Source organism: Caenorhabditis elegans, chromosome X, assembly GCF_000002985.6.
Source record: "Caenorhabditis elegans chromosome X".
NCBI classification, from domain to species: Eukaryota; Metazoa; Nematoda; class Chromadorea; order Rhabditida; family Rhabditidae; genus Caenorhabditis; species Caenorhabditis elegans.
In genome coordinates this window covers 16176198-16196634 of record NC_003284.9, presented here as the reverse complement: position 1 = coordinate 16196634, position 20437 = coordinate 16176198, and the positions used below count along the sequence as shown (strand labels likewise).

Genomic DNA, 20437 nt, shown 5'->3' with positions numbered 1-20437 from the left:
AAAATAGTTAAAATTTGAAATTTGACCGACTTGTCAATGTCGCAGCGGCCGGAAACCTTTTTTTTTTTGAAATCTCCGTTAAATTTTGAGTATACTATGTAATTTTCTTACGTTTTCAACTTTTTTCAAAAGGTATTTTAAGGCAATGGACGGCGAAATTTGGTTTAAAAAAATTAAAAATCTCATCATCCATCGACTTTAAAATGTCTAGATAAAGTTGAAAACGCAAGATAATTACATTGTATACTCAAAATTTGACAGTGATTTCAAAACAAAAAAATTAGATTTCAGCCGCTGCGACATTGACGGGCAAATTTCAAATTTTAACTAATTTTAGGCCATTTTTTGAGCCGTCATAACTTTTTTTTTTTTGAGAAGTTTTCAAGAAGTTTCATTAGGAAATTTGGGGTTTTCAGACAATTTTGAGTCTACTAAAGCAATAAAAAATTTCGACTACACCACCTTTAAGAGTGTGCTGACGTCACAATTTCATGGGGGAAAAATTCCCGCGTTTTTTTTTAAGATCAAACCGCAATGAGACACCCTGACACCAAGTGTGACCAGTGAAACCCGAGAAAAACTTTAAGTGTTCATAAGAAATTGTATATTTTTTTCTCTGAAAAATCTAAACTTTTTTGAATCTAGAAGGATGAAAACTACTAGTGAAAAAAGTGAAAGTAAAGTGAAAAATTATTTGAGCAATTTTAAGATATACATTTTTCAATTTCAAAGGTTCTCCGCTGCGGCAAAATTTTATGTCATTTTCTAGATTTTTCGTAAGTCACTATGTATTAGAGCACTAGTGTGTACCAGAGCTGTGCGGCAACCGGCAATCAAGTTGCCGGTTGCCGAAAAGTTGCCAAAGTTTCGACAACCAAAAATTGCCGGTTGCCGAAAATCTCGGTTGCCGCACAGCCCTGGTGTGTACTAACAAGCCAATCTTGCAATAAGTTCCAATTCTCATCGTAACTACTAAAAAAATTCAGACTCTTCGATCAGATTGGACAGAAACTTCAGCTCCGTTTACAACTTGTTCATGCCAGTTGTGTACCAAAAACTATAGGATTTCTCATTAATTCAATTAATTTCAAAAACCAACTAACCCTCCAACTTTATTCATTTTCTTTCCACCATAAAATTACTAACATCAGTTTGAGCATTCATTATCTCGTTTATTACCTTTTCAAATAGCAATTGGGCTCTAATATCCAACACTTGGTTTCCAAAACGTTTGACGGTACCTTCTAGCGCTTGGCTCAATAATTGAGCAATATTTATCAAATAATAACTACAATTTCATTCAATGACACAATTTCTTATTTATATCAATGCACTTGCAAAACAATATTCTTAATCTACATATATACCTGTATTTCTGCTTTAAAATTTTCGAAAATTCTTCATAATTTATTATAATCCTGGTGTATCATTTCAATTGTACCCCTTGCATATCTTCCTGATACTGCAACCCATTTTTTGTTGTTCAATTCAAACTATTCAATTCTCTCGACCTTATCATTATTTTCCTATCCAATTCATCATTCTGCTAGCATGTTCGTATTAGAAACGTTTTCAATTTCCTTTATCCCATTTACTCTTGTCAATGATTTGCCGATAACAGCCAGTTACCCTCTCAATTCGCTTTATTGTACTTGTCAGTTTTTGATACTCGATACAAAAATATGTGGAATAAAGTTCAGTCACATTTGCGGAAAAGATGATTTAAAAGTTTAGGTATTTTTCTGGAGCCAAGAGTAAACTTCGTCGTAGACAATCAGCATAACAGCTCCACCAGGTCCTAGTCTCATCACTTTGGGAAGAAGTCCTTTGTACAGAGCACCGAATCTGGAATTTAGGCATTTTAGAACACTAGTTCATATAAGACTGATTGATATTATCATATGAAAGTTTTATATAAAAACCCCAGAAGTTTACTGAAGTGCTACGTATTCCACAATGTTCTCAAAAAACTTGTGGCATTGTGAGCAAAAACACGTGGTGTCAGGTTGGTCTCCAAAAAATGCTGGAATTTTTTGTTCAAAAAAATGACGTCAGCATGTTCTTAATCATGCAAACTCAGTTGAGAACTCTGCGTCTGTTCTGGCGGAATTTTTTGTAGATCTACGTAGATCAAACCGAAATGAGACACTATGACACCACGTGCAAAAAAGGGAGTAACAGTTCTATGGTTTTGCGTCGCAACTTCGTAAAAAACTCCTGCAACTTGACAAGAACATTTATAAAACTTTGTCAAAACTGTTAGGAACTTGCAGAAATCAACGCATTTTTGAGCAAAATTTAGCTTAAATTCTTGCGAAGAAATTTCAAAAATCGTCTTAAAACTACAAGAATTTGTAAAAAAGCTAAACTGTTCCACGGTCTCTAAGAAGCTGCAGGAGTATTTTATGAAGTTGGACCGTTTTGCCGATTTCCAAATTTTCAATACATTTTCTCAACTTCTTCAAAATTTCTACGCTCGTCCCCATTACAAAACGTACCCTTCCTCCTTGTAAACCAAAGAAATCGTTTGCATTGTTCCACTGTATTTCCTAGTGAATGGGTCCGGCTGTGGGCCTTGGATCCGGCTCTTTGCTACGTCAAATGGAATGTTGAAGATTGAAGCAAGCGATCCGGCGGTGAATCCTAAGGCGATTCTTCCAATTAAGTTTGATGTTGGATTTTGCTGAAGAAAAAAACCTTTGGGGGGAAAATAACCGGAAGCAATCAGAAGTTTGAAAGAAATTTCTTGTGTTTTTTTTGGTTTTCTAAAAAAAATTTTAATTGACAGTTATGTGCTCTTGCAGAAGACACATAATTGGATTAGCTCCACCAAAAAATAAATAATTTTTAGCGCCAACGTATGCAAATTACATTTGCAAAATGCTTGAATGAAAACGTTTACCTGTGAAATGTCAACCAAAACTAATACATAGCAACTTAGAACACTTCAAATTAATTTTCAATTGATAAATACGTTGAAAAGAATTTTTCAAAAAAATATGCGTAATATTTATATAAAAATTTTGATCGATTCATACCAGAGGTGGGCGGCAAACGATTTTTTCCGACAATTTGGCAAATCGGCAAATTGCCGGAATTGAAATTTCCGGCAAATCAACAAATCCGCAAATTGCTGATTTGCCGAAATTTTTTTTTGCAAATTTCAGAATTTCAATTTCAAATGGCAAAATTAAACGCGTCTTATGAATATTTCTACATCTATTTTTGAAAATAAGTAAACTCTATGAAAATATGTAGGAAAAACGGAAAAATTCAAAAAGGCACAGTTTCCGTCTTATAAAAAATCCCTCTGAACATTTTCGGCAAATGGCAAATTGGCAATTTGCCGAAAATAAAAATTTCCGGCAAATCGGCAAACCGGCAAATTGCCGGAAATCAAATTCAATTTGCCGAACGGCAATTGCCGTTTTGCCGCCCACCCGTGATTCATACCCTACCTTGGCATCAGGAATAACTTCTCTGCAACTATGATACAACCCGAAATAGACCATATTCCATGCACCATGTCTTCCCAGTGTGGCCCCCAATCCTCGGTAAAGTCCACTGGTTCCGAATCCTTCGTTCCTATAAATCTCCCTTGCCATCGACGCCGTTGATCTTTGCTGGAACACCAAAGATTAATAATTTCCATTGCATGTTTTGTGTCTCGCTCTCAGACGACGAACAAGACCCGAGAATCAAAGTTTACCTCTTTGACGCTTGAATTTCTGTCCGCTTGCAGTCTCACTTTTACCACCTCGAACGGGCAGATAACGATGGCCTCGGTGAGTCCCGAGAAGAGACCGGCGAATGACATTGTCTGGAAGATGAATTTAAAAACAAGGATTAGACATTTTTAACGCAATAACGTCATAATTCGCGGTCAATGTTCGCTCATTGAGTGATAAGGAAGCTGATAAGGAAAACATTTTTGCGAGGGAGAGCGTGCGTAGTTAAATGATAAATATGATTATAGAGTTTGTCGCGTTTTTATGTAATACGTATGTTTACAAATTTGGCTTTAAGTTCAAATCCTAAAAAAAAAATAAAAACACGCATGTAAACAGAATTAAAATTCGAAATCTATTTTTGCACATAGAGGAACTCATGATAAAATATTATAATAACCATGAAAATTTTTTTTATAACATTAATAAATACAGCTATTTTTTTTTTTCTGAAGTTCTAACTTATAACATCTAAAGTTCAAATCACTTTTACCTGAATGTAAAAAACAATCAACACTAACTTATTAAAGATAAAGTAGCGCCCGTGGGGAATTTGTTAAAAACCACTCCTATGATGCCGAAATGACCGAATATCATAATAAAACTATTCAAAAAATTTTTGAAATTTTTTTTATTTACTGTCAAAAGGTGACAATTACTCAGTTTTTGCCATTCTAATAAAAAATAATTTTGGAAGTCGTCCAAACAAATCGGTTTTCTACATTTCTTATACTGTAATTTTGTTTTAATTATTCGTATTAAAACATTGTAGAAGTCGGAACATGCAACATTGCTTTGAATTTCCTCAAAAGCACATATTTTTTAAAAATTTGGCAATTTGCCAAACCTTTGATCGGAAATTATGAAAAATCTAAAATTTTTGCAGTGTTTTATTATGATATCTGGTCATTTTGGATCTTTATAAGTGTATTTAGACAAAATCCCCACTGGCGCTACTCCACCTTTAAAGATAAATAGCAAAAAAAAATTTAAAAGTGGAGTACCGTTATTGGAGACTTGAGTTTTTTCTTGATTTGCTATTTGTTTTTTCACCTCCTTTTTCAACATTTCTAAAACTTGATTTAGATTTTTTAAAAAACATTTTAAAAACATTTTGTATCTTTTGTATCATAAATCGAATTATAAAATAGCAGTTTCAATGCACACCCCTTAGTTTTCACAAAGTTATTTCTTTCTCCACTCCAAAAAAAACATTTCCCAAAATAAAATTTACCTCACGAATACTAAACGTGAGAGAAGCATGCACCAAAGCACAAACAACTTTCTTTCTTTGTTTCTTCATTCAAAAGCTAAAAGATCAACTTACAACAGGCAAAGGAATTTCCGAATGAGTAAATGCAATTTTATACTGCTCAAATGTGAAGAATTTTGTCGCTCTTTTTGGTGTTTCCGCAAGGATTGGTGGCAGGATTCCCTGGAAAAAACTGATTTGAATGGTATAAAAATAATAGAGTTTTAATAAACTGCATTGTAAAACTTCCTTGGTTTTTTGTGAATTTAATTACGGCTCGATTAACTTGAACTTTGAACTCATAAGCGCTCTACTGGTACACCTGGTGTCAAGCTGTCCCAATACGGTTTGATCTACAAAAAATGCGGGAATTTTTTTCCGAAAAAAAAGTGACGTCAGCACGTTTTTAACCATGCGAAATCAGTTGAGAAGTCTGCGTCTAAGTTCCCGCAATTCTCGTAGATCTACGTAGATAAAACAAATGGGACACACTGACCTGGTATAAAACGTTGAAGAAGGTTTTTTTTTTATTTTCATCACTTAACCAGAAAAGGATTTCACTTCAACTAGGGTTTTAAAAACGTTTTTTTTTTAATTTTTTTTAAACAGACACTAGAATTTGCTGTGAAATTTCTTGAAATCTTAGTTTCTTCAAGTTTAAATTAACCTTGTAAAACCCTCCGATTCCTTCATTTTTCAACGTTTTCACCACACAATCCATCATTCCCTTATCCTGTTGTCCAAGTTGAAGTCGCGTCTTCACAACATCCAATGGGTACATAAGACATACTTCCACGAGACCTGAAACGAAGATTACTTTGTTTTTTTTCGTTGCGTAGTTTGTTGTTTTTAATAAACGGTTTAGTAAATTATAGTATCCAATCAAAGATTAGTTATTTTGATTGATAAATGTCTAGCGGACAAGCTGTGCTTGATGTGTGTTCGGATGGAAACAAGGGCAAAAATCAATTTTTGCAGGTAACTTTTTTCTCAGTCCATTTTTTCCTACGTTTGAGTTTTTGATTTTTCACAAACTTTTTTCAAGACCCCCATGTTTTTCAAAAATCGTGTTCATTGTTACATTTGTTTTTGATGACGCTATCATTTGATTTTTGACTTTTTATATTACAAAAGCTTGTGGTTACCTAATGATCAGATGATATTTTCAAGAAGATTTTACAATGAAAAACTGCTTAAAGGTGTGGTGACAGAATTGGAACAATTACAATGGTAGTAGGGTGATTTATTCGAAAAGTAGACTTTTGATTTTATTACGGGAAGCTTAAAGAACGTTTATATGGTTTTATTGGGTGTACTTGAACTATGTAAAATTTTGATGACACAAGTACTTTGACAGGTCATTTTTTTAAAAATTATTTCAAACTGTTCATATTAGATCTGTTAGGTAGGACGCCCTCAACACCTTCCAAATTTTTTTAAAACCAAAGTTCTCGAACTTGATACGTTAATTTTAATAAGAAAAATTGATTATTTGGGTAAATACTATCTAGAGTCAAAATTGAGGCTAAAGTTTCTTGTTAAAACGACACCAAATAAAACCCACAGAAAGTGCAGAGGACGGCCTAAGACAACCCTAGCTCATATCATTTCTAATTTTCAAAAATTTCAAGTAAAAGAGCAACCAGTCATGAGGTCACTTTGCTTTTTGATTCAAGGACAAGAATAACTATTTGTTGTTCTCCCATTGAACCCTCACAAGCATGTGGTCTTACCTGCGGACCCGCCAGCTGTGATTTGTCTGCCACCTTCTTTTAGTTTCTCCATTTGTTTTTTGTCAGCTGAAAGTTACGAATTTCTGGGATCAAATTGGAAAAGTGAAAAAGTGAAAAACATAGAACAGTTGAGATTAAATTTTAAAAATAATTAATGAGTTCAAAAATATAGGTTTATAAACAAGAATTGGAAAAAGAAAACCAGAAGAAAAAATCTCAAATTACCACTAATAAATCCATGTAATATTCAAACTAGGGGAGGGGATGCCAAGTAAAAACCATGCAGTTTTTAAAGCCAATTCAAGTAAAAAAAATCGATAAACGCAGCACAAAGAAACCGTTAATAAAAGAGAAGGAAAACTGCAACACGGTCCACCACCTATCTCTTCTTCCCATCTGCCGAGATGCCGAGACTCGTGTTGCCGGCTGCGTTCTCACTCAAAACAGTCGATTGGAAAAACCAACAGATAGAATCAAAAAAACGTTCAATGGTTTTGCAAATCGCTTTTTTGATAGAGCGCTGATTGCAGACACAGAAACACGGAAAAATAAATCAGATACTGTGTTAAAAAAGAACGTGCAAAAATCAACAAAATGTTGTATATGGAAAACAGTTTGTTTTTTTTATTTTATAATTTAGTTTGATCTGTGATCTTTAATATTTAATCGGTTATCGATAATCAATAAGCAAAGTACGATGAAAACATGAAACTGAATCCTAAAGTTATAGGTTGCGCATTTTATTTTTTACAGTACATTTACGAATTTGCACATGGAGCACAATGCGCATATCACGCCCCGCAAAACTCTGCGATTTGCACATAGTGTTCCGTTATAAATCACAAAAAGTTCATTGTGCACACAGTATGCGCAAATTACAAATTAACTGTGCATGCATGTGGTGTCAAAGTATCCTATTTCGGTTTGATCTACTCAGATCTCCGAAAATTGCGGGAATTAAGATGCAGACTTCTCAAATCATTTTGAGCGTGCTGACGTCAAATTTTTTTGATCAAAAAACTTCCGCATTTTTTGTAGATTAAACCGTAATGGGGCAGCCTGACATCACGTGTGTATGTAGTCAAATCGCGGGCCTCAATCGATGTCTGCTGCTCTTCATTTTCTGAGAAATTACAAATTTTGCTTTTTCAAATTTCATAGTACAACCTACAACAAAAAACAAAGTTATGACATTACAAAAAAAAACTACCTACGTTAAAATGAATTGAGAAGCAAATTTTAAAATTTATAAACGATAAACTGTTCGAACAAAACGGAAAATCAAAAAAAAAGAAGAGAAACTAACTGATAAAAAAGCTGTTGTTTAAATTGTTTGTGTTGATAAAACTGTAATTCTGCACGTTTTAAAAAATTATTGGGGAAAATTTAAATCAAAGCTCACTGTAATAAACTACAAACCTAACAATTTTGTTCAAACTCCATAAACGTTTAAATTTTCAAAATCAAGCCCCCTAATGTTCCAAACTTTTCCAAAATATCACAACAAGATCATACTCAAAAATGCAACATTTCAAAACATTCTCGCCACTTCCAAAAATAAATCAAAGTTTCTAAAAACGGAAAGTGACCAAACACTATAAAAATATTAGTAAACATCATCAGAATGCAATGAAACAGCAAAAATAAGACAACTGGGTCCTTCGGTGTGTCGAATGCAAAACAAAACACATATACACACACAACACCACACGCTGTATCGAGTCCTTTTCCACGTGAGTCGTTTTCGAACAAAAAACACGAGTATCTTCTTTTTCATTCTTTAAATCTTTAAATCTGCAAAGAAAATAGCAAGGACTCGCGTTTTTTAAGATTAATGTGGTTTCTATTTTCGTCGAATCATTCAAGTTTGGGTATTTTGCAAAATTCGAAAAAAAATTTCTACTCAAAGAAGGAGCATCGTCAGTGGGAAAACTACCAAAAAGTATAATATATATTTTACTAATTACATCAAAACACACAAAGAAAATTCCTAGAAAATTCCGTTAAAAATTAAAAAAAATTAAGAATTCCAAAAAATTTGTAGTCCGCGCAACAATTTTTCTAAAAGAATGCATAAAAATAAATTAGAAAATTACAAAGAAAATCGTCAGAAGAAACATACATAGACAAAATTTGAATTCCCGCCGAAAGTCATTCATGTGTGCAAACTAAATTCAGTCATTTTCTGGCACTTTCGTCAACTTCAATGGAACGATTTTCAGTGCCAGCGAACTATTTTTGAAATTCTATGTCTGAAATGTGCAGCCGACAACGTTCGAGGACCGGAAAGTATCACTCGCGAACATGCATATCTTCTGGCGGATGAGCCCTCAATTGAGACATATTACGGAACTTTTTCATCGTAAAAAAAATAAATATTGTAAAATTTGTTATGCTCCGAAATTTGTTGACGATGTAGAATAATCTGAAAAATTAGCTAACAATTTCTATTTATCAAAAAAAAAAGTGAGCAACATTTGAGGCGATTATAAAACGTTCACTCAAGTGTTCTTCAAATCAATTTAATAATTTTTCTAAGAATACATTTGCGATAATTTTGTATTTTAGAAGTCGGATGGTCATTACAAAATCTGCAATTTTCTAGATGTTTTGAGAAAAATACTACAGAAGTGTACAACAATTAAAAAAATAACTGAAGACTGCCTGAAACTAGAAATATATTTCTGGAATATCGTCATTAGCTTTTTCGGGTTTGTATCTAAAAACTTGAAAATCGCAAATATCAATATATTTTTCAAAGTTATTAAATTTTACTTCATGCTTATTTTTTCCAATCTTATTAAAACATTTTAACTTTTTCAAAATTTGATTTAAAATGAGAATTTGAAACTTTAAAAATAAATTATTTTCAAGTGCTTAAATGCCACATTTTTCTGCAGCAACTCTCGCGGCAATTACTCAGTATTTGAATTCCAATTGTATCTACCATTTTGAACTATTCTTCAAGATTTTCCAATTTGTATGTTTTCTAGACATCAACAAGTTTTTCTTCTTAATGATGCTTCTTATCGCCCATTAAATTTCAATCCAAATGATCGGAGAACTTCAACAAATTCTGGAATTAATAAAAAAAACTGAATTCCGCATCTCTCGTCAAATGCCATCTCCTCTATCAGTAACATTAGAAGGGAGGTTTTGTCTTGTCTTTTGCTGTCATCGTTTGGGTCAAACAAAAGGGTAAACTGTGTAATGTGTAAAACAGGTAGCATTTTCTTTGAGAACAAAGATGTTGAAAAAGCCTTTCGAGGAAATAAAGTATTTCGGCAAATGGTACCAGGAAATGAGAAGATCTGTTTTGTTCTGGTTTTGACACTTGAAGTACAATGGTTTCTGTGAAATTTTTGAACTGATGTGATGGTTTTTTCAGTGAAGAATATTTTTACAGGGCACCAAAATAATTTCCAAAAAAAATCCGAGTAGGCAAACCCAGAAAATTAGAAAATTTTTTTTTAATGAGAATATTTGTTGATGAAACATTTCAGAAAACAATTTATTAAAAATATATCTACCAAGTTGATTTTTTTTAACGTTTAATTTTTTCCTAAGCCTCTCTGAACTCGAAATCACATTATATTCTAAATAACTCTACAATTACTTCTCATACCGTATCATCAAAAAGGTACAGGTGACTCTATTGAAAAACATACTAAAAATGGGATATTAAAGGTGTGAGTGATTTACCGCAGGCCTCGATCTCTGTCGGCTGCATAGTTCACAACTTAAAACTACAGCCTGCAAGTATATCTAAACAGTTTTTTACTAAACAAGAACAGAAGAAATGCTCTCTATTATTCATGGTGCAGATACAATCATGTTAAACTCCTTGGAAAATCTGAATTTAGGAAAATTAACATTCAGGGTGCGGCCCGACCGTCTAATTTATAAAACTTAACAAAAATAAACTAAACTTTTTTTCCGAAAAGTGTGCTTGAAATCTAGATGTCATAACGTTTTTTTTAGCAATATTTGTATTACCTTTGAAAAATTCCTGTCAAATTGAAAAAAAAAGAATTTGAAAGAAAAAATAAAAAGTTGGAATTTTATTTTATTTTTCAAGATAAAAAATTCCGGAAGGGGGCTTACCGTCTAAGCCCAGGCCTAAGCCTAAACTTAGCAAACGACCACGGCCCAAAGCATTGTAACTTCTTTAGTCGGGATTTCAATTCAGTAACCGAAAAATTCAATTCAATTTTCATTCAAACATTACACGTTAAATACAAACATAGCGTTTATCAGTGGGTTTCAATTAACAATTTATTAGTAACGATCTTGATGTTCATCACTTATCTTCCGAACGGGGAAGGTGGGGTCCAGATCTCGGAGAGGCTTACTCATGCAGTTATTTTAAGAATCATATTATTTGTTTTCCAGATATTTTACTGATAAAAGTGATATTGGGGCATATATAATAAGAAGATATAATATAATTGGCTAAAAAAAAGGGTGTGTGTGTGTGTGTTGGGGGGGGGGGGGTACTTTTGGAAGAAAAAATCGGGAGGTGATAAGAAATTGGTAAGGGGGAGGCTACACGGAACTATTTAAGAACAAACAGTGAGAGATGACTCTCTTGTTTTGTTTTCAATGTACTGTATATATGCAGATAACGTTCATTCATTTTGTTGCTCATTATGGAACAGAACAGAACAGAATTGGATTTCGAATGGTAAGGGTTTTGCGACCCGCAACTTTTTGCTATGCGACTGCCGCAAGACGAGATCGGAGCTTTCAGAGTAGGAAGATTTTCGGAAAGAGGGGATTTTGGGGGAGAATATATGACAATTGAAAAAAAGAGTTGGAGAAAAGAAAAAAGGGGACGAGGAGATGGGCGAAACGGTAGGTGTTGAGTGAGGGATGGAAGAGGGGGAATTGGAATGACTCTTGATCACAAAGTTATGACATTTCGAAGAGAGAGAGTGAGAAGATGATGAAGAAGAAGAAGAAAGCGTTCTATGGAAAGAGATGATCGGCTGTATATAGGCATCCTAGTTACGTGTGAAGAGGCATTGAATGGGTGAGAAGTAGCAATTACGCGGGTACGACTTCTTTTCAGACGCTCGACGTACTCGGTCGAGCTCCTGGCGGTCTTGTCGGAGCAATTCTCGTTTTTCCAGCACGTGCTGTGCTAACTCACGCTCCACAAATTCCCGTTCCAGATCACTGTAATTAATGTTAAGTTGAGGAGGGCTTTAGAAGGGCAACAATTTTTGGAAGTGGGAGCTAAATGAATTCGGACCTCTCGCCCACTATATTAAATTCAATTAGATGTATTCGATGTACTGCTTTCTTTTTTTTTTGTTAATTTTTTATATTGAAATTGAGCACAGTTTAACTGAAACACTAAAACACAAGTATTCTCGAATTTTCCAAATTAGAAAAAAACATTTTAAAAATCAACAACAAAACAACTCACTTTAACAGAGCTTCATAAATGGCTCGATCGTAACGCTGTGCTTGCATGACATTGGCGAGGGCAAAAAGAGTGACGAGCAAGAAAGTGAGTACCCTCATGTTGAGATATTGGACACTGCAAAAGACCAATGATTTTGAGAGGGCTTGCCAAAAAAAAAGGTAATTCAAGATGGTAGGGAGGTCAACTCGAAACAAACAAATAATGACGAATTGAGGGGGTGATGCGCAATATAATGTCGCGCCAAGAAATCAAGAAGGGACCCCCCACGCCACCACCAGGAAACTCGAAACTCGAAACTTATGACGTGGCACACAGTTGAAGGGTGTGGAACGGTGCGCCACATCTCGATGCTTGACGCCCTGTGTCTGTGAGAAGATGTCGTGGTGTAAGAGGCAGAGAGGGGAGGAGGGGAGGCGCGACGTCGTCTAGATGGGCGGGGAGAAATCGAAGTAGTTTTTTTTTTGTCTGTGTAATTTTAACATTTTTGCTGGTAAGGGGGAACCCCCCAACAGAGACAAGAACAATGCCAACTTGCAAACTTGATAAAGTTGTTATCTTTAATTGTGTTCTTATGTAGAAGCTGAGAACAAAATCATAGAAGAAGATATGGTAGGTCAAGTCTAGATTGGAAATTTATTTTACAACGTAAGTAAGTAAAAAGTTCGAAATTATGTTACGAGAGCAAATTGGGTTGTCAAAATCCGTTGCTTATAAACTATTCTAACAAAAAAAAAATTTTGTGAAATGATGTGAAAATGAGAAAACTCACGTCGAGACTCACTTGGGTGGGCAGGTGCAATAACTTAATGAAACAAATTTCGCGGATAAGACGAGGGAGACTTGAGAAAAAAACCAAAAGTTCTGGATATGAAACTCTCTTTTTTTTTTGTTTTTTTTTTCCTCATTTTATGTAGGGTTAGAATCATAAACCATTGATCTCCCAGTCAAGTCCGTGAGACAATATGTAGGTGTGCGTTTTTTCTTTCTTTTTTTCTATCTGAATTCTATTTGGAATGACACCATCAAACTTCTATACTCCAAAAAGTCTTAAAAAAGGGATCATCTTCAAAATACGAGCAAAATTGTTTTCGAACATCTGCATCATATCGAAAAACATGCCAAAACACGCAGCAACTTTTTTTGAAGATTTCAGTGACGAAAACATAAAAATATACAACAACTAGAAAATGTGATCTTGAGCAAAATCAAACAAAAAATAATGAGAAAATATGAAAACAGCCGATTAATTATCGAGCACAGTAATCTGAAAAATGTGAGCAAACTGAAGCTTCACCGACCTATCATGTGCTTGTTATTGTACTTGTTATTCTAACTTCTTATCAAAAATTATTTTACGACAAAGTCAGAGAAACCAAAAACCTCGGTTCAGCTCATCTCTGCTAGATTTCAAGGTTTTCGTTTCGTTCCGCAAACGTTAAAGTGATCAGCGACCAAAAAAATCAGTGCACCAGCCCCCCAGGAAGTCGTCGTGTAGAGCCGAATTAATATGACGCGGCAAACTAGAAAAGGAAGACGAGAAAAGTTGTAGCATGAATGGGACACTCTTAATTCTATTCCGCGTGCGTGTGTGTTTTTTTTCGGGAGCAGACACGAAAAGAGGGCGGAATCGAAGGACATACTACCATGCTCCAGTGAATTTCAAGATGCACATCTTATGTATGTGTGTTTCTATTTAGGCATCCTGAGGACTTTTATATAATTAGTTCTCTTTTCTCGCTTCCTAGGAATTTGTGAAATTTCACATTACCGAGCGTCTAAAATGTGTTTTTTTTTGTTTCAATGTTCTGGAAAAATGCAGACGAAAGGGCAAAAAGTCTATTTTCGTATTTTTTTCAAATTCTCGTTCAAAGAAAAACAAACACAAATAAAAATAAGTAAAATAAACCTAGACAATTGCACGTCGACCCGACCTTTAGAAAATAGAACCATTTGATATCAATATCTATATACGGATATATTAAATTTCCACTTAAAAGGTGGCAAATTGCTATACATTTATATGGTATTGAATGTCTCTTCAATAATAGCGTTTGATATTCTAGACAGAGCGCGCCTGGCGCAGCCTAACACTTGAAAAGCTCATTTCACTTTGAGCACTGACAAAAAAAAAGAAAAAGAAGATGGTAGTCGTTTTTGGAATAGACTAATCACTAAGATCTTTTGTGCTAATTGCAGCGTCGTGTTCTAAGTGGGTATATAGTGTGGGTGGCTGCTAATTTGGTATGTCCGTTGGTTTTTACTGTTATTAAGTGACGTTTAGAGTTGTTGCCAGGTAACATCATGACAATTTAGTCTGAATCATACCTAGTTCTTAATCTTAGTTCTTAACATTGTAAATCAGTAAAATATGCCTAGGAACTGGAGTTCATAATCTAGATCTAACCTCACTAGACCTCACGAAATTGACTTACGTTTCTAAATGATCCTAATTTTTTCAGCATATACTTCAGTTTTCAAATAAAAAATTGAGAGTTGAGTTTAAGCTGTTTAAAATGCAAAAAAAATTAGGCTCCCAGCTGAGTGATGCGCGAAATGCGGGTCTCATGCCGACGCCGCGCTTTGCTGTGAGTTTGCACTGAAGTGCGAAAGGTCTAAAGCGGCCGACACGTTCGAGGTTCCGCAGCTTGGCGTGGAATGATTAGCTTGGTGTGTGCGCAACGTAGTGCGAAGAGGTGGTTGTTTGGAAGCGGCCGACATGTTCGGGGTTTCGCCCTCTTTTCCTAGAGTTCAAGCTCTACCTATCGTTGCAAGTTTTAAAATTAGGCCCATAAATTTCAATCAAAAATTTTTGATGTCTATTTGAGATAGTCGCGTCTATCTTGATGGGCACGTTAACCTCCAAAGCAAAACACTTAATCTCCATGTTATAAGGTTGAGCTTTTCAGCTTAAGTTTAAATTTTAAGCTTAATCTTTCGGCTAGAGTGAACTCGATACTTGATCTATGAATACGTGTTAAATAGAAAATCAAGTTATTATTTTTTTTCTTTCAACAGTAACAAAAGCATTTGAAATAACTCAAATTCAATTCCCTCCCCACCATTAATAGGTGAAGATTGACGTGTGTGTTTTTCGAGTGAACACAAATAAGATTGAACACTTTCTGGGTGGGCGAGAAATCTACAGGTGAAGTGAAATAAGCGGCTTGAAAAAAATTGATAGTTTTTTAACAAAAATACTTAGTAAATATAGCATTTGTAGAATGAGGAAAAGGAAGAAAATAGTGACAGACTGGGCAAATTTTGGTTGGAAGCAACCGACAAAATGCAGCGAAAAAAAAAACAATGTTTTGGAATTTGCTAAAACCTCAATCCACTTTTAAAGCCTCCAAACCAGAAGCTTCTTTCCCTTATCTCATTGTTTCAAGCAGTACGGACCCTAATCAAATTCGGAGGGCAAAACGTCAGGGTCCGCCCATTTTTAGTCTCAATTACCGATTTCGTCAGCAATTTGAAACGGAAACGAGTAACAAAAATGAGAATAAAAATATGTGTGACGCGAAAAGCACGGGTAAATTTGAAATCCTCCAAAGAGTTGGGTTTCAATGAGTAATCATGTGAGGGTGGACTCCCAAAAGAGGTGCAAGCGTCAGTGAGAAATTAGACAAATTAGTGATATAGCTATTTATTTTTGGAAGGCGTTGTGCGGAGGTCTAATGTTTAACTTGTTTTGTGTTATTCTACCAGTGGATCGGTCTTAAATCTGGATATCCATGAAATCCTACGCACCAGATTTGCAGACTATTATTGTGGGAATTTTACGCTCAAGAAATTTGAATGAGTGATGGTGCATAACAATAATAATAAGAAAAGGCGATAAAACCCCAAATCTGATATTTTGGGATATTCTTCAGATCTAGAGAATTAGCAAAGTAATAAAAAACGGTAAGAATGCTCAATAGCAGACATGGCAAATAACTTTGTTAAAATTTTTGAATAACTTTACGGTTTCTGTGAAATGATAATCAGGTTCTCAGATCATTATTGACCTATTCTATACGAGATGCCTATTTGAAAAAACGCAGACAATCAAATATATACGGGCGGTTCATCGCGGACCTCGATAGATGTCGGCTGCGCGCAGAAATTGAAAGCGGATTTGTAAAGAAAGATGTTGCAGAATATATATAGCAGAATATTGGAAGAAATGAATTTTAGTGAAAAACTTTGAATTAAGTTATTGTTGAAACATTGTAGGGTATGAAATGATTAAGAGATTGCATATAAGAAGCCTTAAAATGAAAATTTTGCAAAAGTGTAGCATATAAACATATAAAGTTGCCAAAACATTTCCGTTCTCCAAAGTTTCGAAACTTAACAAGTTTCTTGAAACCTTAAAAAGACTTCCGTTTGAGAAAATTACGAAACCTTTCCGGGTGGCATCCCCCCAAAAGTTGTCAACATTTGAGGTAACGAAAGACTAGAAGATTAGATGCCTGGGGTGTCTGGGGTGTTCTCTTAATGAAATGGGATTTGAAGTATTTGGGGGAGGGCGGGAGAAGGCCAAAGAAGAGAAATTGAAGACCGAAAGTGCTAAGAAATTGAAAATTGAGAGCAAACTGGGAGGGTCTTTGAAGAAGAGGAAACTAGTTATACACGGGCTTATATACTCAACTAGTCTATTGGGCAGCTGAAACTTTTTTCTCCATTTTTCTGTTCTCGAGACTTCACGCTGATCCCATTTAAAAAGGACGTCATCTCACACCTACAACTACTACGTGCAAACGCGACGAGTGTGTTCAGGATGTGATGAAGATCTAGCTGTCTCTCTCCATCTTTTTTAATAATTATCAAAACGTCTCTGAGGACAAGTTGCGAGGTTCCAGTCATTGTTGTGAATAACACTGGAAAATGCGAGCACGGCACAAACAAGCACCTCTCGAATAGAAATGTGTTAAGCCCTGCAGGTTGAAATTGCTCTGGAAATTAGTTTTTACAAGTTATGACCAGATTTTTTAGACTTAAAGCAAAGAACATGAATCTTAGAAATTAAAATTGTGTTAGTGTTTACTTTGTCTGAAGTTCTAAGTTTTCTAAGTTTGATTCAACGAAAGTTTCCGGCCTTAACCCAGGGTTCTAAACATTCAGTAGTCCATAAGAAACTGGGCCTTAATATTCTGCTGAAATCTAGAATTATACTCTTTCACAGTTACAGATCTCAACATTCGCAGTCAGTATCTCGATTATCTAGTGTCTTAACAAAACATTCACAACTAGGGCTGACATATTTGGCGTCCGGTCGTCCGGTTTGGAATTTTCAAAATTTTCCGAAGGAAGTTTTTCACGGTGACCGACAATTTCCGAGTTTAGCCACTCATTATCAAACTATATGATTAAGTATAGTGAGTGGCCAAACTCGGAAATTGTCGGCCGCCCAGACGCACGTGCGTCCAATCCGGTCAGAACTGGACGACCGAACGCCAAATATACCAGCTCTATTCACGAATAAAGAGATACGAATTGTTTTTTGAAGATATGAAATGCTATGGTAAACTGACAACACGTTGAGCAATTTTTGGAAGACTGATAGAGGTAAATTTCATATTCCTAGTTTTCAGTACGCTTTTTCACAGTAATACACATTTGTTCTATGGACTTATATAAGAGTAAGCGAGAAACTCTTTTAACAATTAAGTTTTAGGTATGTCTATTGTTTGAGTATTGACAAATAACTGATGCTTTCTAAAGTTATATATTTTGCAAGACGAGTCTGGTAACATTACGATTACTTTCAAAAAAGGGATTTCAGGGAATAGGCTTGTTTCTAGAAACACTTGGTAACTCTAAGTTTCAGTAGACTATATTTATCATGGTAGGGTTTTTTTCTAAGGTCATGGTATACTACTGTATAGGATATAAACTTAAAAATTGAAAACATACAATAACAGTAGGTTTTTGCTAAATTATATATTTTGAGGACGAGTATTGTAACTATACGATAACCTTTGCAGAAGGTAGTGTCTAACAAGTAACTAATGATTACGATATACATATACCACTGACTAGGGAGTATGTAAACAAAGGTAGCATCATAAACTGCTGTCAGTGTTCATTATTCTTGCGCAGCGTCGTCAGCTGTTTGTGTTGTTCATCGCCTTTAATGGTGGGGCAAATCTCGGGGAAATATAGAAACATAACATGACGTGTTTTTTCGAATAACAGGGTGGAGGGGGATTGTGTGGTCATCAATGGACACGACAGAAGAAAAAAAACAGATCGGGTTGGTGGGTACACAAACAAGCAGCGGGGCTGTGAGCTCACACCGCGGCTCACAAAGTGATGGCCTTTGAAACTTAATGTCCATTGTCCACACAATACTAGTGAGCCCTCCCAAACACATTCTACGTAAGACGTCGTACTGAACAATAAATAAATGAGATATACAGAGGACGCGGTCGGGCACAGATAAATAGAATAGAATTTTAATGAAGGATTAGTTCCACTTTTGGATAATGTGGAAAAAACACTGAAAATATGAAAATAACAACGAGCCCTGGTGGGGATTTTCTTGGCATTTATAGCGGTTGGTTAAGATAAGGTTAACAGGAAATGGATCAGATCACATCATTCACCTTAACTTGTTGGAGTAGAGAACACGCACGCATTGAGCAAAAAGCAAGAAATAAGAAATGATGATCAAGTCTGGAATGAGGACCTCACTTTTGAACGCCACACACACACACACTCACATGAGAGTCAAGATTTCAAAAACCGGCAGTATTATGCGAGACTGTGCAAATAAAACCGCACCCCACTACTCTCCATCCAACAAATCTCGAAAACGCTTCCAGTTTCTTGATATTTGTTGTGCCTGTTGGGGGGTAGGCATCACGTTCGTTTCTTCAATGAGCATCTGTATGTTTTACGTGAAAGTTCCACGTAGAGAGGGGGGTAGGCGAGAGCAAACAAGAGATGGGTGGGTTTTTTTTGTTGGCGGACAAAAACTAGTTTTCCAGCTGCTCCCTTTTTTCCCGAAAGGCACAAGATTGTAAAAATAGATGGTAAAACCAATACAGTGTAGTGGAATGGCACATGAGAAAGAAATCTTCGAAATTGTGAAGAAGCATGGTGACAAAGTACAGCACCATGACGTTGGTCATGTCATCACTTATTGTAAGATCAAATATGCGGTCACAGATTTTACTCGTTGTGGAACATGTCGAAATGTGTTCTAATTGATCTGAAAGGCTAATTCTGAGTATTCGATTTTTGAGGCAATGTTGCAACCGGAAAATTTGAAAAAAAATGCCACAAGAAAGTTTAAACTAAGAACATTTTACTGCAAGACTGTGCTCGACAAATCTTCTGGGTTTGCTACAAATGTAAATTTTTACAACATTTTCATAACTTCACGATACATAGGAGTGGTCAATGGAGCTTTTTGGAAATATTGGTTTAAAAAATTTCCATCCAAGTAGATCAAAAAATTTTCCAACTTAATAGTGGAGTAGTGCCAGTTGTGGGGATTTGGTCTAAATACACTTATAATGAACCAAAACAATCGAATAGTATAACCACAAAAAACTTTAGATTTTTCATAATTTCCGGTCAAAGTTTTGGCAAATTGCAAAAATTTTGACAAATATGAGCTTTTGAGGAAATCTAGAGCAGTGCCGCATGTTCCGACCCCTAAAATGTTTTAATATAAATAATTGAAACACAATTACAGTACAAAAAATGTAGTAAAAAACTTTTTTTTTTGATCGACTTCCAAAATTATGCTTGGCAAAAACTGAGTAGTTATCACTTTTTGACAGTAAATAAAAAATTTTTTAAAAATTTTTGAAAATTTTTATTATGATAATCGGCCAGTTTGGCGCCATAGGTGTAGTTTTTAACACTTTCCCCACTGACGCTACTCCACCTTTAAAGCAATAAAGTTATCCAAAAATCTTTTCAGTTACTTATAAAACCCTACAACATTGATTGTTGACAAATTTTAGGAGCAGGTTTACTAGCTCTCGTAATGGTAAAAAACGCACTGGAACATTTTCAGATCAAAATTTGCGGGATAGTGGGTGAAGCTTTCCCACTTAAACTGTTGAAGATACATGTCTTCAGTGAGAATTTCCTGATGGCATATATAAAAAAAAACTTTCTTACAGTACCACTACCGTGACAGCCAAAAACCAGATAAAAATTTTTTGATAAAAATAGGCATAAACAAATAAAAATAATTGTTACCAAAATGAAAGCTGACTAGTTTTCTTTTTTTTTTTGACGTCAAACAGTGGTGGAACTCGTTGTTGTGAAAAAAAGAATGCTGCGTGAGTCA

At 35.1% G+C, this 20437-nt stretch overlaps 2 protein-coding genes and 1 non-coding gene across 3 annotated transcripts; 1 reads left to right on the top strand and 2 right to left on the bottom strand.

Annotated features, from left to right (window-relative positions):
• Positions 1-1627: 1627 nt before the first annotated feature.
• On the bottom strand, positions 1628-6779 carry slc-25A21 (Mitochondrial 2-oxodicarboxylate carrier). Its single transcript, NM_078237.5, has 7 exons — positions 6714-6779; positions 5648-5781; positions 5056-5163; positions 3710-3820; positions 3459-3623; positions 2499-2683; positions 1628-1845 (listed from the first exon to the last, which is right to left on the bottom strand). Exons 1-7 carry the CDS (start codon positions 6763-6765, stop codon positions 1731-1733), a joined length of 870 nt encoding a protein of 289 aa, NP_510638.2. The 5' UTR covers positions 6766-6779; the 3' UTR covers positions 1628-1730.
• A 4133-nt stretch (positions 6780-10912) lies between these two features.
• nlp-67 (Neuropeptide-Like Protein) lies at positions 10913-12266 on the bottom strand. Its single transcript, NM_001392906.1, has 2 exons — positions 12145-12266; positions 10913-11891 (listed from the first exon to the last, which is right to left on the bottom strand). Exons 1-2 carry the CDS (start codon positions 12240-12242, stop codon positions 11717-11719), a joined length of 273 nt encoding a protein of 90 aa, NP_001379214.1. The 5' UTR covers positions 12243-12266; the 3' UTR covers positions 10913-11716.
• A 6577-nt stretch (positions 12267-18843) lies between these two features.
• On the top strand, positions 18844-18910 carry F23C11.2. The gene has a single exon (NR_072832.1). It is a non-coding gene; the product is annotated as an Unclassified non-coding RNA F23C11.2 (non-coding RNA).
• The last annotated feature ends 1527 nt before the right edge of the window (positions 18911-20437 follow it).

Coding starts and splice junctions, on each gene's coding strand:
- slc-25A21 (NM_078237.5), bottom strand. CDS start 6,765: ATGGAGAAACTAAAAGAAGGTGGCAGACAAATCACAGCTGGCGGGTCC. Junction 2,684..3,458: donor AAGTTATTCCTGATGCCAAG/GTAGGGTATGAA, acceptor TTTTTTCTTCAG/CAAAATCCAACATCAAACTT. Junction 1,846..2,498: donor TTGGTTTACAAGGAGGAAGG/GTACGTTTTGTA, acceptor CCTAAATTCCAG/ATTCGGTGCTCTGTACAAAG.
- nlp-67 (NM_001392906.1), bottom strand. CDS start 12,242: ATGAGGGTACTCACTTTCTTGCTCGTCACTCTTTTTGCCCTCGCCAAT. Junction 11,892..12,144: donor ATTTATGAAGCTCTGTTAAA/GTGAGTTGTTTT, acceptor CATTAATTACAG/TGATCTGGAACGGGAATTTG.